The 18,145-nt window shown below is 37.0% G+C and overlaps 1 protein-coding gene across 2 annotated transcripts in view; it reads right to left on the minus strand.

Moving 5' to 3' along the window:
• Positions 1-18,145, minus strand: part of LOC133817443 (ankyrin repeat-containing protein ITN1-like) — a 34,324-nt gene that overhangs the window by 12,354 nt on the left and 3,825 nt on the right. For both annotated transcript variants that reach the window (XM_062249964.1, XM_062249963.1), the window contains one exon: positions 16,994-17,128. In XM_062249964.1, coding sequence (XP_062105948.1) covers positions 16,994-17,128 — 135 coding nt within the window. The remainder of the gene's footprint in view (positions 1-16,993; positions 17,129-18,145) is intronic.

An 18,145-nucleotide genomic window follows, 5' to 3' on the forward strand; every position in this document is an offset into this window, starting at 1 on the left:
GATTTGTGCATTGTGAATTTGAGTAAAGGCCGTTATTTTGGGTATGCCTTTTGTTTTTGTTCTTCGGTTTCCTTCTTTGCTTGCTGTTCTACTCATGTTTGAGTTTTTGTTCTTCGGTTTGAATTGTAATGGGAAAGAATGCTCGAGAAAATTCAACCCCTTTTAATCGTTTTCTTTATTCTTTCGTGGGTTTTCTTTTTTTCTTTCTTTTTTTGGCTGTTTAAATTTCTTTCCTTAATTGCAAGACATAAACTAAAGCTTCAAATGTGTTTTTGGTCGCCTTTCTAAAATTGTTTGGTTTTAGTTGTTTACTCTTTCTTTGGAAAGATTATTTGATATGCGATTGCATATCATTTTGTCCAATTACCGAAATTTAGATTGTGGTATTGTAACCTTTGAGATGGTTTTTAATTGTATTAATGTGCTGCTAGTTGGTAAGATTATAGGTTTTCAATCCCCTACTCTTAAATTTCCAAAAAAATTAGGGTGGTTTCCTTTTTGATTTGTAAGTTCTGGAAGACGAATTCTGGGTTTGTTCTACAATTGAAATCATATTCATTTTGTTCTTTGGTGGAAAATAGGATTATGTGCCAACTGTTTTCGACAATTTCAGTGCAAATTACTCTGCTGCCTCATGCACGAAAGTTAGGGGAATGAATGTTGCTGGTCCGATTTTGGTTGCCACAATGCAGGAAAGTTAGGGGAATGAATGTTGCTGGTCCGATTCCAGAAGAGCTATGGACTCTGACCTTCATAAACTATCTATATGTGTTTTTTTTGGACCTTTCATGATTTTCGTGTCCTCTTCACAACTTTAAGAATAACATGGTGTATCATATATACTTGGTTTATTTCATCTGTTGTAGGAATTTGGGATACAATTTCTTGATACGCTCTCTTACACCCCTGCTTCACATCAGACCATGGGTCGTCCTCAACCTGGATATGGAATCCCTAGCAATGCTTCAAGAAGGCTTGATAAAACTATGGCTACATAAATTGAGAGTTTGAGGTGACAATTTTAATGCAGTTCATGATCTAGATATTAGGTTTTGAAAATTTTTTGTCTTCTGATTTTTTTTTTCATAAAGCTTATCAAGCATGGAGGCTATGCAGAATGTTTTGGAACTCCTAAATGACATGCTACAGGCAATAAATCCTGGTGATTCTGCGGTACGAGCAATGACTTTTTTTCATCTCTATGATCTATGATATGAGCTACTTGTCCCCTTTTTTTAATCTCTATGAGCTACTTATCCCTGAAACTTAATGTGGTTCTTTTGCCATTCTGTTCAGGCTATAAAAGATGAAGTGATAGTTGAGCTTGCCATTCTGTTCAGGCCGATGCACGTTTAAGAGAAGAGCTCAAAAAAGGAAAGTGGCTATGGTAAATCATAAACTGATTGATTTGGCAATATCAAGTTTCCTTTTTTGTAATTGTTATTACTTTTTATAAAGAAAATGCAGAACAGAGGCTGTATGTATAATGTGTTAAATCAACTTCCTTCATGTAGAGTCCAAGAACTTTACTTAGCTAAGATAGATAATAGTATGATAGTATTTATAGCATTATCTTTGTTACTATGGATTTTTGGTTCAGACCGGGAATTATTTGGACACTCATAGTAGTACTTATAGATTTTCTAAGTTTAATCTATAGTTTAAGAATATTAAGTATAACCTAAGGTTTGATTAAAGTGACTGATATTAAGGATTATATTTATTATATTATAAGGTTTAGACATCAACCAATAGGATTTTAAACACATGTTATGAATGGTGATTAAGGATTAAGTATTTTTGGGGATTAAATCTAATAAGGAGTAAAGTTTGAATGTTATAGGGTCAGTCAGCAGCTTTGAGTACGTTGAGGGCTTAGTCAAGGCTGTTTACTCCATTCAAACTTAGCTAAAAATGTGTAATTTCGTGTTTAAATATTCAGCGTGTGCCGATATATCGCAGCTATAGGGGGCGATATATCGCAGCACGTAGATACGGAAAACACGAAACGATGCACGGTCGCCTCGGGCATACTGGCCCAGGCGATATATCGCCTACAGGGGGCGATATATCGCCTCCTTCAGCATAAATTCAAACTCTTTTGAATTCATTTCCTTTCAGCCATTCAAACTCCTTCAACAGTCCAGCATCTTTTGAACGAGTCTTCAGCCTCTGCTGAACGATTATTCAAATGATTTTCACCTAAAAAGCCATTATTTTTATTCAAGTAAAATCAAGATCTTTTCATCTCCAAACTCTATAAATAGGACCTAGTACCCATCCATTATTCACCTTTTGCTCTAAGTTCAGAAGCTGCTAGTGTTAAGTGAGTATGAGAGTGTAAACACCTGGTTTGGGAAAAACTATAAGCTTAAACATCATAAGCTTATCAAACACTTTGGGAAGTGAGTTCTATAGTATTTCGGTGGAGGTGTAGATTGGTCTTTCAAGTCTTTGAGGTAACCAAAACTCTAGTTCCTTTCTGTATTATGTTATTTTCTTTCTCATAGTCTTCTACTCAATCTCTAACCTTAATCTTCATTTTGGTTAGGGAATCTAAGTTCTTGAGCACATAAGTTCGGTAAGCATGTTTCTCAAATGGTTTAGTCTTTCCATCTCTTTCATTTCATCTCCTTTCTTTAGACTCACTCTTTCTTATGGTTTTAGGAGTGTTCCAAAAAGTCCCAACTCAGTCCATTATATCCCGGTAACTTTGGTAAGGAAAATAGGCTAGAATCAATATGTTATGTGCTTATGTTATCTATATGTTTTATGTTGTTAAATGTGCTATGATATGTATGCATGTATGTTTGTAGGCTTGGGCATATGACCCATATGACTAACAAGACCCCAAATGGGTTATGGGCATATGACCTACTTAGCTAGTAGGACCCCACTAATCCCATGGGCATATGCTTGTTTAGTCTATGGGACCCCAAGTAATAATGGCCATTATAATAAGTGTATGTTATATGTATTATGTTAAGTCTTTATGTTTCTTATGAAATTATGTATACGATTAAGTGTTAGATTTTTCCTTGCTGGGCATTAGGCTCATTCCTTTCTGTTCATGTGCAGGAAATAAGCTTTAGAGGTGGAAAGATTCGTGACGCTTAGAGGATGTGTATCGATGGTGAATGGAGTCAAGGGGCCGAGCGTTATTCGATTCGAGGATGTAGTCTTGTTTATATTTTTATGGTTTTAAATGTATTTTCCGCATTTTCTATGTAACTTTTTTTAGTTTTTAAGTTATTTTTGTTTTAAAGACAATGGGTACCCATATCCTACTTATTTTATGAAAGTAAACTTTGTTTCTGATAAATTATGGTATTTTCGCAAAAATGTAAGTTTTATGTATAGTTTCGTTAATGGTCCAAAAAGTCTAGAGTAGTGGGTCATTACAGTTGGTATCAGAGAAAACGGTTCTTTTGCATGAAGTTCTCCTCGATACACACGCTCAAAGCTCCGAATCGGACCGCCAAGTAAGTGTTTAAGTTACTAGTTATGTTACTTATGTGTACAGCTAACACCTTTAGTGTTTATGTTTTCAGTTAAGAATGAACGGAGTTTTAAGCAATGAGGATATCCGAGCCATTAAGGCTTTAAAAAGAATAAGGGAGCCAAGGAACACCATAGGAGCACTAGAAAGGATCACTCAAAGATTGATCTTGTTCCACAAAGAGATAGGTCACCTTCAAGAGTCTAAGCAAATCATGATGAGAGCTGCAGAACAATATGTCCTAGTAATTAGGCTTTTAAAAGATTTTCCTTCAGCAATTTTAACTTTAGAAGAAATATGGGAGAATATAAATAATGATGATGACTTACAAGCAGCCCTAAGATATTATTCTCTCATACTTAAGTTCACCTATGATTTAGAGTTTCAATTCACTAATGAGCAACAACATAGGATCTTCTTGAATCTTCCCCGAGGAAATTTTGAGGCTCAAGACAACGATGATTATAAGGAGATAGATGATAATATGCTAGATGAAGGATCGGATGTAGAAGATCCCGATTTTTAGAATAGCTAGTTTTTCATTGTTTGTTTTGTTTAAATCTTTATTTTATGATTGTAATAAGTGAAAATTATTTTTCCAAATTAATTTCATGTTATTTTATCATCATGTATGAGTTTGATTTTATTTTCGCAATCATAATAAGTAATAAATAAAATGAATAATGACTAAGTTCAGTGAAGGTGGATACAAATCAATGAACCAAGTTTCCTTATTGAGAGTTAGGGGGCCTTAGTAGTGGGAACGATTTTACTGATCCCAGCCCTCCCTCAATATGGTTAACTTTGGAACAAAGATAAGTTTCGAGCCTGAGAATTAAGTCATATAGGATGATTAGAAACACACCTAGAAAATAAAGATGACTTGTTTTTCTAAGTATAGAAACCCACTCTAATAATAAATAAAGACCTATATAATTTTTCATAAGAAGTCATAATAATAGGTCCGAGATATGTTTGTTTTAGAATAAGTTTTTTCCTTAGAGCCTATTAGGGTAAGTTCTAACAAAGTTCTCGTCTGTTAGAACTTTTGGTGAAGATTTCGCTCCGAAGATCTGCACGCACCAGCGGAAACGCCTCCAACGTTGTTCCAACGACCAATGATGCCCTCCAGTTCGCAGAAGAGGAGTGCGTGCTACTACTAGCCGCAACACGCCGACACCGCCAGCTGACAACACCGCGGAAATCGCTAGACGGCAACAACAAGTCGAGGAACTCTTGCCGCAACAACGTCAACAGGCGCAGACTTAGCCTCAGCCTCCGCCGCAACCGCAGCCGCAGCTACAACAAATGGCCCTAGCACCCCAACAAGTTGGTCCATATGGGGGATGGCCAGTGACGAACTACGCGCCACATCCAGTACCGAATATGGAGTCAGTGTATGAGAAGGTTCCGCAAGCAGCACGCTCCAAACTTCGAAGGGACTATAGACCCCTTTGAGGCAGAAGAGTGGCTAAGGAATGTGAAGCCAATTCTTACGCGCATGAACCTCAGTAATACGGACCGCATATCCTGCGTCTCGTCATTACTCAGGAAGGATGCCAGAATATGGTGGGATTTAGTTCAGCAGACTAACGATGTCACCACCATGATATGGACAAGATTTGTGGAGCCGTTCCACAAGAATTATTACACCCCGGCATTCATCGCTAATGGTAGAAGAATATGCTCGTTAGTTCAACAGATTAGTCAAGTTTGCACCAGAGTTGGTCTCAACCGACTTTACGAGGTTGACCAAGTTCATCAGAGGACTTAGACCAAAGATGGAATTAGGGGTTAAGTTAGCAAACCTGGGAACCACTACCTATGCCAATGTTCTAGAAACGACAATAGAAGTAGAAAGGATTCAGAGGAATGTTAGTGAGGAGAAGAGGGATTAAACGATGGTTCTAGACCAAGGTCTTTGCCTTGACCCAAGGAGGAACCCATGCTAGTAACAAGGATTTACAGGTCAGATCCTATCCTCGATAGTATATGTTCTAGTATCGCTTGATTGGTAACAGTATACTCGTATATCTCGTTAGGAATGATAGAAAAACTAGACAAACCTAGTGAAAGATTTAGAACTAGGTTTGTAACCGAGTTGCCTTCGGGCAAAGTAGTTCTATCATTACGAATAGTACGAGGCGTACCGATCAAGATTGAGGACATAGAACTAGAAGGAGACCTGATGGAGCTAGTGATCAGGGACTTCGACGTAATACTAGGCATGGATCGGCTAGTACGGCATGGCGCAACGATCGACAGCAAACGCAAGAAGGTGATGTTCGAGACTCCTGAACGGCCAGAGACGATGCTTCATGGGACAAGCTTCAGGATTACGCACCCCGTTAGTGTCATCTCTCAAAGCTCAACAAAGGATAGAGAAAGGATGTCAAGCGTTCTTAGCCAGCATCACGAATGTGGAAAGGGAGACGCCACTCAAGGATGGAGATGTTTGAGTTATACAAGAATTTCCAGAGGTATTTCCCGATGACTTGCCAGGATTGCCGCCAACTCGAGAGATAGACTTCACGATAAAATTAGTACCAGGCACCGAGCCTATCTCTAAGGCACCATACCGGATGGCACCCATGGAACTCAAGGAGTTAAAGACGCAGCTACAAGAACTCCTAGACTTAGGCCAAGCCATTCACCATGGGGAGCTTCGGTACTATTCGTGAAGAAAAAGGACGGAAGTATGCGGATGTGCATAGACTATCATGAGCTGAACAAAGTAACGATTAAGAACAAGTACCCGCTACCTCGGATTGATGATTTGTTTGATCAACTCTGAGGCGCGACTGTATTTTCTAAGATCGATTAACGGTCCGGGTATCATCAGCTCAAGGTAAAGGGAGAAGATATTCCTAAGACAGCCTTTAGGACTCGTTATGGACATTACGAGTTCTTGGTTATGTATTTTGGTCTTACTAATGCACCAGCCGCGTTTATGGACTTAATGAATAGGGTCTTCAAGGATTACTCAGATAAATTCGTCGTTGTATTCATCGACAATATCTTAGTATACTCCAAGGATGAAGTAGGGCACGAGGAACATTTGAGGATGAATTCGACGCGATTGAAGGAGCATAAACTTTATGCCAAGTTCAAGAAATGCGAATTTTTGCTTTCGCAAGTGGCGTTCCTCGGGCACATCATATCGAAAGACGGAGTTGCAGTAAATCCATCAAAGGTAGAGGCCGTGAAGGATTGGCCCAGACCAAAGAACGCATCTGAAGTAAAAAGCTTCTTTGGGCTGGCAGGTTATTATAGGAAGTTTGTAGAGGGCTTTTCTAAGATAGCCACTCCACTCACCAACCTGACCCGGAAGCAACAAAAGTTTAACTGGAGCGATAAGTGTGAAGAAAGTTTCCAGTTGCTTAAAGATAAGCTTTGCTCAACACCAGTACTTAGTGTACCAACACCCGGCGATAAGTTCGTTGTCTAATGCGATGCATCAAAGCTAGGATTGGGATGCGTGTTGATGCAAAAACGACAAGGTGATAGCTTACGCCTCACATCAGTTGAAGGAGTATGAACAACGCTATCCAACTCACGATATGGAGTTGGCAGCGGTGGTCGTTGCAAATCTGGCGCCATTATCTTTACGGAGAACGGTGCAAGATTTATACGGACCACAAGAGTTTAAAATACTTCTTTACGCAGAAGGAGCTCAACATGAGGCAGCGCGGGTGGATAGAATTAGTCAAAGATTACGACTGCGAAATCCTATACCACCCAGGGAAAGAAAACGTAGTTGCCGATGCGCTTAGTAGGAAAAGGTATGGGAACTTAGCAGTCTTATCCGGAATAGAGAAGCCGCTACAGTAGGAGCTTATCAGTGCCAGAATAGAAGTGGTTGTAGACATGTTGGCTAACCTGTCTATCCAATCAAATTTGTTAGAAGATATAAGAATTGGTCAAGGACATGACGACACACTAGCAGCACACACGGATGCAGTCAGAGAAGGCAAGACTATGGATTTCTCAATATCCAGTCAAGGATTATTGAGATATAAGGATCGGGTATGCGTGCCAGATGATCAAAGTATTAAGAAGACGATCCTAGAAGAAGCGCACAATACCCCGTACTCAGTTCATCCAGGGTCTACCAAGATGACTCATGACATCAAGGCAGTCTATTGGTGGCTAGGGATGAAGAAGGAGATAGCAGAGTATGTATCTAAGTGTCTTGTATGCCAGCAAGTGAAGGCGGAGCATCAGCGGCCTGCAGGATTATTGCAACCGCTTAGCATACCGGAATGGAAGTGGGACGATATAGCCATGGACTTCGTGACGGGTCTGCCAAAGACGAATAAGCAGCATGATTCCGCTTGGATAGTCATAGATAGACTGACCAAGTCGGCTCATTTCCTGCCTGTTAAGACTTCATATACGGCAGACTAATATGCAGACATCTACATCCAAGAGATTGTACGATTGCATGGAATCCCCAAGACGATAGTGTCAGATAGAGGATCAGTATTTACGTCAAGATTTTGGAGAAACTTACAGAGAGATATGGGTACTAAGTTAAGCCTTAGTACAACTTTCCATCCTCAGACAGATGGGCGGTTTGAGCGTACGATTCAGATCTTAGAGGATATGCTACGCGCGTGTATACTTGATTTCGGAGGATCATGGAACAAGTACTTACCGCTGATCGAGTTCTCATACAACAACAGCTACCAGTCGACGAACGGAATGGCACCTTATGAGTTTCTATATGGACGAAGGTACCGATCACCGTTGCACTAGGACGAGGTAGGAGAAAGGCAGCTTCTAAGGCCCGAAGGTGTTAGACAAGCTCAAGAAGCAGTAACGCTTTTTAGACAGCGTATGCTGGCTGCTTAAAACCATCAGAAAAGCTATGTGGATACCAAGCGACACGATGTGGAGTTCCAAGTTGGAGATCAAGTCTTCCTGAAGATATCTCCTATAAAAGGTGTCAAGCAGTTCGGGAAGAAAGGAAAGCTTAGTCCCTGATTCATAGGTCCTTTTAGATATTGGACAAAGTGGGAACAGTTGCGTATAGACTAGCCCTACCGCCAGCACTAGCTGATAGTCACAACGTCTCCCACATCTCGATGTTACGCAAATATGTGTCAGATCCATCTCACGTCCTCAAGTACGATACGATAGCGCTCCAGAAAGACTTAAGTTACGAGGAATGACCGGTTAGCATCCTAGATAGAGGGATGAAGTAGTTATGGTCTAAGAGCCTTCCTATAGTCAAAGTCCTATGGAGCAATAGTTCTGAACGCGAGGCAACGTGGGAGTTAGAGGAGGACATGCAAGGCTGGTATCCGGAGTTAGGTGATAAGTAAATTTTGAGGACGAAATTCCTTTTAGTAGGGGAGAATTGTAGAGTCCAAGAACTTTACTTAGCTAAGATAGATAATAGTATGATAGTATTTATAGCATTATCTTTGTTACTATGGATTTTTGGTTCAGACCGGGAATTATTTGGACACTCATAGTAGTACTTATAGATTTTCTAAGTTTAATCTATAGTTTAAGAATATTAAGTATAACCTAAGGTTTGATTAAAGTGACTGATATTAAGGATTATATTTATTATATTATAAGGTTTAGACATCAACCAATAGGATTTTAAACACATGTTATGAATGGTGATTAAGGATTAAGTATTTTTGGGGATTAAATCTAATAAGGAGTAAAGTTTGAATGTTATAGGGTCAGTCAGCAGCTTTGAGTACGTTGAGGGCTTAGTCAAGGCTGTTTACTCCATTCAAACTTAGCTAAAAATGTGTAATTTCGTGTTTAAATATTCAGCGTGTGCCGATATATCGCAGCTATAGGGGGCGATATATCGCAGCACGTAGATACGGAAAACACGAAACGATGCACGGTCGCCTCGGGCATACTGGCCCAGGCGATATATCGCCTACAGGGGGCGATATATCGCCTCCTTCAGCATAAATTCAAACTCTTTTGAATTCATTTCCTTTCAGCCATTCAAACTCCTTCAACAGTCCAGCATCTTTTGAACGAGTCTTCAGCCTCTGCTGAACGATTATTCAAATGATTTTCACCTAAAAAGCCATTATTTTTATTCAAGTAAAATCAAGATCTTTTCATCTCCAAACTCTATAAATAGGACCTAGTACCCATCCATTATTCACCTTTTGCTCTAAGTTCAGAAGCTGCTAGTGTTAAGTGAGTATGAGAGTGTAAACACCTGGTTTGGGAAAAACTATAAGCTTAAACATCATAAGCTTATCAAACACTTTGGGAAGTGAGTTCTATAGTATTTCGGTGGAGGTGTAGATTGGTCTTTCAAGTCTTTGAGGTAACCAAAACTCTAGTTCCTTTCTGTATTATGTTATTTTCTTTCTCATAGTCTTCTACTCAATCTCTAACCTTAATCTTCATTTTGGTTAGGGAATCTAAGTTCTTGAGCACATAAGTTCGGTAAGCATGTTTCTCAAATGGTTTAGTCTTTCCATCTCTTTCATTTCATCTCCTTTCTTTAGACTCACTCTTTCTTATGGTTTTAGGAGTGTTCCAAAAAGTCCCAACTCAGTCCATTATATCCCGGTAACTTTGGTAAGGAAAATAGGCTAGAATCAATATGTTATGTGCTTATGTTATCTATATGTTTTATGTTGTTAAATGTGCTATGATATGTATGCATGTATGTTTGTAGGCTTGGGCATATGACCCATATGACTAACAAGACCCCAAATGGGTTATGGGCATATGACCTACTTAGCTAGTAGGACCCCACTAATCCCATGGGCATATGCTTGTTTAGTCTATGGGACCCCAAGTAATAATGGCCATTATAATAAGTGTATGTTATATGTATTATGTTAAGTCTTTATGTTTCTTATGAAATTATGTATACGATTAAGTGTTAGATTTTTCCTTGCAGGGCATTAGGCTCATTCCTTTCTGTTTATGTGCAGGAAATAAGCTTTAGAGGTGGAAAGATTCGTGACGCTTAGAGGATGTGTATCGATGGTGAATGGAGTCAAGGGGCCGAGCGTTATTCGATTCGAGGATGTAGTCTTGTTTATGTTTTTATGTTTTTAAATGTATTTTCCGCATTTTCTATGTAACTTTTTTTAGTTTTTAAGTTATTTTTGTTTTAAAGACAATGGGTACCCATATCCTACTTATTTTATGAAAGTAAACTTTGTTTCTACAAGTTTCTGATAAATTATGGTATTTTTGCAAAAATGTAAGTTTTATGTATAGTTTCGTTAATGGTCCAAAAAGTCTAGAGTAGTGGGTCATTACACTTCATGTTGATGCAGGGGGATTCCCGAGACCTTTTGCATCTTAGAAAAGGCCTCCTGAAAGCAGTTTTGGGTCACCTTGAGTGGCAGGTCTGTTTCTTGTTTTGTTATGCCCAGGATGGTTTTGAAGGGGTTGAGACACACACACAATAATTTTTTTTTATACATAACTAGAGAAATATATGACAAGCAGTCCTTTCCAAAAGAAAATAAAAATACTATTATAAGTCTCTTAAATCCAACAATGTAAAGATTAGATGAAACACTGTGAGTTCCATTAATAAAGAAATTGTAGTTTGGAGTTTTGATTGTTTAATGGTAGTTTATGCTGGTCATTCTGATTTACATATTGGTTAATGTAGAGGACGAGCTGGAAAAACTTCTCTGCTTATCTGGGTCCTAGATTTCTTGTCTCTATTGCATATAGTCTAGTAAAGCATGCCAGCCTGTATGCACCAGTTTTTTCTGGCTGCATACTTGATATTTCTTTCTGTATGTAATGAATTAGATGCTACTATGAATGACATTGATCCAAGGTGTTTGTATGGGGTCCGAGTTTATTTTTTCATAGTCTTAAGAGATAAAAAAATATTGAATTTTTTTAATTAATGGCATATTTGTGAAGACTTGACATGTGTTCATGTTTTGAGGTTATCTATAAAGTTTTTGCATTTTTAGTTACTGTTTGGATAGCCTCATTTAAAAATCTTATCAAATTACAAAATGTTTGAATTTTTAATTTGTACAATTTAAAAGTTCCTATTGTTAGAATATGCCAAAGTAATGGAGGAATGGACATAGATTTCATCTTTCATTAAATATTTCGTACTTGTATTGATGGTGTACTCATTGCTTCCTGTGTAGGAATGGGTATCTGAGCATTGTTCAGCACCTTTTCGAGCTCCTGAGTTGTAGGATTGTCCAAGTAATGCAGATATCGATGAGAGAGCTGATATTTGGTCATTAGGATGCACTTTATATGTGATAATGTGATAATGTTTTTTACCATGTGATTTAAGATTTATTGGTTTAAGTTTTTGGGTCTTTGTCTCCTGAGAGCTATAATATAATTTGATGACAGTGTTGAATGTTTTGAACTAATTTGTGGATTGTTAATACAATGTTGAATGCTTTTTACTTTTTGTTATTTGAAAATTAAGTTCATTTGATGATGCTAGTATATATTAGAAAGCTAATTTTAATTATATAAATAAAAAATAAAAATATAATAGAATAAATTAGTGTTATATAAATGAATATATAATGAGAATTTAAACTTATCTAAATATTAAAATAATACAAAAAATATGTTATAATATCTGTTATACCCAAAAAATAGGAAGGTGCATTCTAGGAGAGTTAAGGGGAATGGTCCTAGGAGACCCCAAGGAGGGTGTGGTCCTAGGAGACCCCAAGGGTGTGTAGGAGGTAAGCCTCCCAAGGTTTTCTAAGTGTTGGCTTGAACGTGTCCAAGGTAAATAGCTAAGGAGGAGGAGTCTCATGCAAGAGAATGGAGACTTAGACTTTCATAAGGAAAGTCTATACAATGTTCGATCGGACATGTTTGGGAGATGCTAAAGGAGGTTGCCTCAATGTTGTCCAAGGTGAGGTTCCCTCAATGTTGTCCAAGGTGAGGTTCCCTCAATGTTGTTCAAGGTGAGGTTGCCTCAATGTTGTTCAAGGTGAGGTGCCAAGGAGGTTGCCTCGGACCACCTTGGTCCGAGGAGAAGCCAAGGAGATTGGTTCAAGGAGGAACATGGCATGCTAGAGGAGAGTGCATGTTAGAGGAGAGAAGTGCATCTCCTACCACCATGCACGTTCAACCCACCAAAAACATGTCCTACCACCATGCATGTTCAACCAGCACTTGCATGGGTAGTGAGTAGGAGGTGGACCAACTAGCTAGAGGAGACTAAGTCAGACACAACTTCAACAACATACGCGGGCATCTCTCATTCTTCCCACAAATGGGGAGTTTGTTACATTTCGAATTTTGAATGTTTATTTGTAATATAAATGTAATAAATATAATAAAATATCCCTATTATAAGGGGATATCAGTTGAGGATCCCAGGCCTATAAATAGAGAGCTGATGGGATGAGAGAAGGGTTCTTCTTCTGCTTCTTCTTTCTAGAGAGAGAAAATTGGGACTGTCTATTCTAGAGAGAGAAAGTGCTGAAATTAGAGAGAATTCTTGTATTTTCACAATCTGTACTGAAGAAACTCAGTTGGCTCAGTCCATCTGATCTTGAGTACAGGTTTATAAATCACATCTCTAAGTGGATTAGGCTATTACCGACAATCGGGGCTGAACCACTATAAAAATCCTGTGTGTTATTTACTTTTCTTGTTTATACCGTCTGTTGTCGTTTACATTCTCTTGAAGGTTCGTCGTATTTGACGTTCTCACGTTGTTGGCTAAAAACGCGGTCAACAATATCTATTACAATAACACTTTTTATAAGTAAAGAATTTTGTTATGCAAACTTCATTATATAACACAAAAAATGTGTTATACTAAAGTGTAGTATAACACAAAAAATGTGTTATGCTAAAGTGTAGTATAACACAAAAAAAGTGTTATACTAAAGTGTATTATAACACAAAAAAAAGTGTTATACTAAAGTGTAGTATAACACAAATTTATAAGTATTGAAATGTGTTATATAATCGACTTTAAATAACATAACTAAACACTTATCTATATATTAAAATAACACAGAAAGTGTGTTATCGTTGACAGTACAATAACACATCTGTATAACACTGATAAAGTGTTATGTAAAGTACCCTGACCTACGATAACATAGTCGGTTTTAACACATCAGAAAGTGTTATCGTATTTGAAAACACATTTTCGGTGTTAATAAAAGCATTTTTTCTTGTAGTGAATTGTGTTTGTTCACTCTTATTAATCTTAGACAACTAAAGTAACTTTTCATTATAGACTATGAATATTTGAATATAATGTAACGAACTGTCCTTGCAAGGACATTTTAATCATTTACAATTCATTATATAAATACACAGGAGACAAAATAGGCTAACAGAATGGGAGCACTACCAATTTCTCATGTTGTTTTCTGCTGCCTATTCATATGAAGCTGAGTCTCTCTCTAGATTAACACTTTCTTCAACATGCCCATCAATATCACGTACATTATTTGGAGATGCCAATATAGGGAGCTTTTTTGTTAAGAACTTATGTTGAGCTATAGAAAGTTCTTTTGTAAGAATGTATGTTGTTTGCTCCTCTATAGGTACATAACCTATTTCCAGTTGCTTGTTTTCAATTTTGTCTCTAATGAAATGCACATCAAGTTCTATATGTTTGATTCTTGCGTGAAATACTGGGTTGGGAACTAGTTTTTTTCCCCTGCATTATCACACCATATCTTGGGTGTTGTTGAATTTTAGATCCCATCTCAGTATACAATGACTGCAACCAAGCTAATTCAGCTACACATTGAGCAAGTTCTATATTCTATGCTTCAGTACTCGATTTTGCTATGGATATTTGCTTTTTCGAACACCAAGATATTAGATTTATGCCAATATCAATAGAATAGCCAGTTGTATATCATTGATCATCCAAAGACCTAGCCTAATCCAAGTCACAATAGGCGTCAACATTCAGTATCTGTGCTGGTATAAAAACTAATCCATGTACAACGATTCCCATCACATATATTAGTATTCGCATGCAAGCAGACCAATAATTTTGGGTAGGAACATGCATGAATTGGCTTAATTTATTCATTGCAAAAGATATGTTGGAACGACTTAGTGTCAAATATTGAAGTTCCCCAATTGTGCTTCTAAACAAAGTCAGATCTTCAATTGGATTGCTATCTTGTAAACACATTTTTTAAGCTTAACACATTGGTGTGGTCGGGGGTTTACAATTCAACATGTTGTTGCGTCGAAGTAAATCAAGTGTATCATTGGTTTAAGAGAGATGGAGAGAATGGTGCCCCCTCACTATCTTAAACCCAAGGAGGTAAGTGATAGACCCGAGAGACTTCAATGCAAACTTGGCGTTGAGAGAGGCAATAATTTCATAAATCTCCATTTGATTGCTGCCAGTAAGTAGTATATCATCAACATAGACAAGGAGATAAATAACAACGGGACCTTGTTTATATATAAATAAGGATGTGTCAGCTTGTGAATTAACAAACCCAAGAGTAAGTATTACACAAGGTGGCAAACCAGGCACGAGGAGCTTATTTGAGGCCATATAGTGCATGATTTAGTTTGCACACAACAATCAAATTTGAAGGATCAACATACCCATATACACAGTCTCGGAAAGGTTGTCATTGAGGACAACATTATTAACATTAACTTGTTGGATGTCCCAATTGTGTGCAACAAGAGTAAGAATCAGTCGAATCGTAGATGGCTTGAAAACCAGACTAAAAGTTTCAAAAAATCAATGCCCAACGCTTGTTGGAACCCCTTTAATTAGCAACAAAGCTTGCTTTGTAGCGTAGCACAGAGCCATCCGAATTGCATTTGATGCAGAAAAAATCCATTTGTTGGCCACGACATTCATATATTTCGTGGGAGAGACAATGGTCCATGTGTTGTTGTTTATAAGTACTTGAAATTCATCATCCATAGTTTTTTTCCACTTTGGTGTATGGTCAAGGCTTGAGAGGCAGAATGAGGCTAAACATCATCTGTCAAAGTTGATGATAACATGGGAACACATGTGTAAATTTTGGGTTTAAAGGATCTAGCTTGGACCTAGTTACCATGGGATGAAGGGAGAGCGGGTTTTCGGTGTGGTTGGTGGGAGTGAATTGGAAGATCAATATGAAGTGGTATGGTGTCTGGAGAAGGTGGAGATAAATTAGTTGAAGAAGGTAAATTAGGGGAGATGGAGGTGGTAGATGTAGGAGAGGTTATACCAGTTTCAGGTTGATGTTGGTTAGGGACATAAAGCCACTTGGATTGCACATCAGGAGACAATGCATTTGGTGTCTAGGGAGGCGAGTGACAGAACCTAGAGAAAACATAGGAATAACAAACCAAGAAGCTGAAGACGATGAAACAGATGGATTATAGACTCAACTTCAGAAGCTAAAAAGGAATTGGAAGAGAATGGAAAATCACTTCCATGGAAAGTGACCCTCTGAGCAACGTACACACGTCCAGAGGAATGGAGGCATAGATAGCCTTTATTATTTGGGTTGTAACCATTAAACACACACGGATATGAGAAAAACACACAAACAAAAAACTTTGAGATGAGAGTATAATTGGGAACGAGATGAAACATAGTTTCAAAAGGGGAATTGTTAGAGAGAACCAGGGTTGGAAGAAGATTGATGAGGTTTGTAGCAGTGTAATGTCTCTCCTTCCAATTTCATTTCAAAAGTATTTCTTTAAATTTGTAGTGGAAAAAGGGTGTTGTACTTGCAACATGAGTATTCCTTGATACCTTCTCATTGGATTTCTTTATATTCTGTTCTTAAAAATGTTAAAAAAAAACTTGCTTGGTTAGCTTTGTTGTTTGGAGTAATGAACTAATTTGATTGCTAGGATTGCGATGTAGTCAAACTTTGTAGTTTGGTGATATATTTCTCTAATATTACTATTTATCTTTTACTGAATTATACTATTCCCGTGATTTAATGCCTACACTTTTACGTGGAGATGACTAGTGATGGTAGTGGTTGTAATATATATTAGTCGAACTTAACATCTTAAATATTCCGAACTTTCTTGAAAATTTGTAGGAAGTCTCCTATAACTATATTATACATAATCATATAAAAAAATAAATTTGTAACTTATCTATAAAATAAAATACTAAGAGTACCTACAAGTAGTGATTAAAAATAATCATCACTACTATAATGGTATCTTATATATTATATTTAAATTATTATAATAAATACAAGAATGTATACTACAAGAAAGAAGACTTTTGCTAGTGCACTTTTGTGCTGGCAAAAGTCCAGACACTTTTCCCAATGTGGTTTTACACCAATAAAGACTACCAGAAAAGGTTCGTCACTAATTGTATTTTTCTCGATACAAAATGCAATTCGTCGGCAAAAGTTTTTATCACCAACGTGTAAACACGTTGATAAAAATGACACCGACGATGGGTAACAAATTTGAAAGAAATATATATTAAACTTTAAAATATGACATTTTTCTAGAGTTTTTTTCTCTCTTTGCAATGACATTAATCGAGAATTGTAAAAATTGTACCTGCATTAAGTAATCCATCGTTGTCATCTGGCATAGGATTTTGAGCTAAAATCATCATGCTCTTTCTAATATTCCTTGATGACTCTGAATTTTGTTGATTGTGGAATGATGTAACTTCATTATTACTTGCCATATCTGCCAAATTTATTGTCAATCCATTAAATTAATAATTTTTATATATTAAAATGAGTACTTTCAAATCTAAGAAAACAATAAGTAATATATGGGTAAGACATGTATCCTTATCCTATTATAAAAAAAAAGGGTAAGACATCTATCCTTTGTATTGTTACGTTCCTCTCTTTTAATTATATTTGCATTATATTGCTCCTATATTCTGAATACAGCTTAATATAATTAATTTTCAACATTTTCTTGTTATTTCTGAAATCTTTTCATGAACCATATTGTAAAAAGGTTTTAAGGCTGGTTTTTATCAGTAGTTGATACATCTCGGAATACTGATAGTTAAAAAACGAGACATATTTGCATTAACATGACAACCTTATATATTATACGTATAAGGGTCTACATAGCTAGAATTAGTATTGGTAGTTAAATATTTTCAAACTATCCATGAAAAAAATTATGAACCTACCTTAAAAATAAATATAAGAATATAGCATATTATTCTTATCTTTTTTAAGTTAAAAAATCTGTGTATCTAGCAGTATTGTATAAATGTACTATATTGAACACATTTCCTAGATAAACACTAGCTATAGATGAGGTATATATAGGCATTAGTTTTTGATGAGGTTTTGCTGAATTTTTTATCTAATGAAGTGGCAATCCTGCTCAATGGGGGATTGGTTGCTATGTGAATAGATACTTTATTGTCACAAAAAATATGAGCATAAGGGTTTTAATTTGTAAGTACTGAGCAAGAAGGTAGGATGTACAATCGTGTTATTTCACTTGTTGTAAATGTGCACGATAGTCGACTTATCATGGCGATTCCTTTGATCTTCATGATATTAAAGAATTTACAAAATGAAGATGCAAAATCCAGTTATGGAATGCCGCTAGTTTATGAGCGAAAATATCTAAACCGAATTGAATGAATGAAATGAAAAGAAGGCGGATCAAAAGAGAATATTTTTCTCTGATACCATATTAATTAAATGAAAGAATTGAATGGAATGAATCTTA

This window comes from Humulus lupulus, chromosome 2, assembly GCF_963169125.1.
Source record: "Humulus lupulus chromosome 2, drHumLupu1.1, whole genome shotgun sequence".
Taxonomy (NCBI): Eukaryota; Viridiplantae; Streptophyta; class Magnoliopsida; order Rosales; family Cannabaceae; genus Humulus; species Humulus lupulus.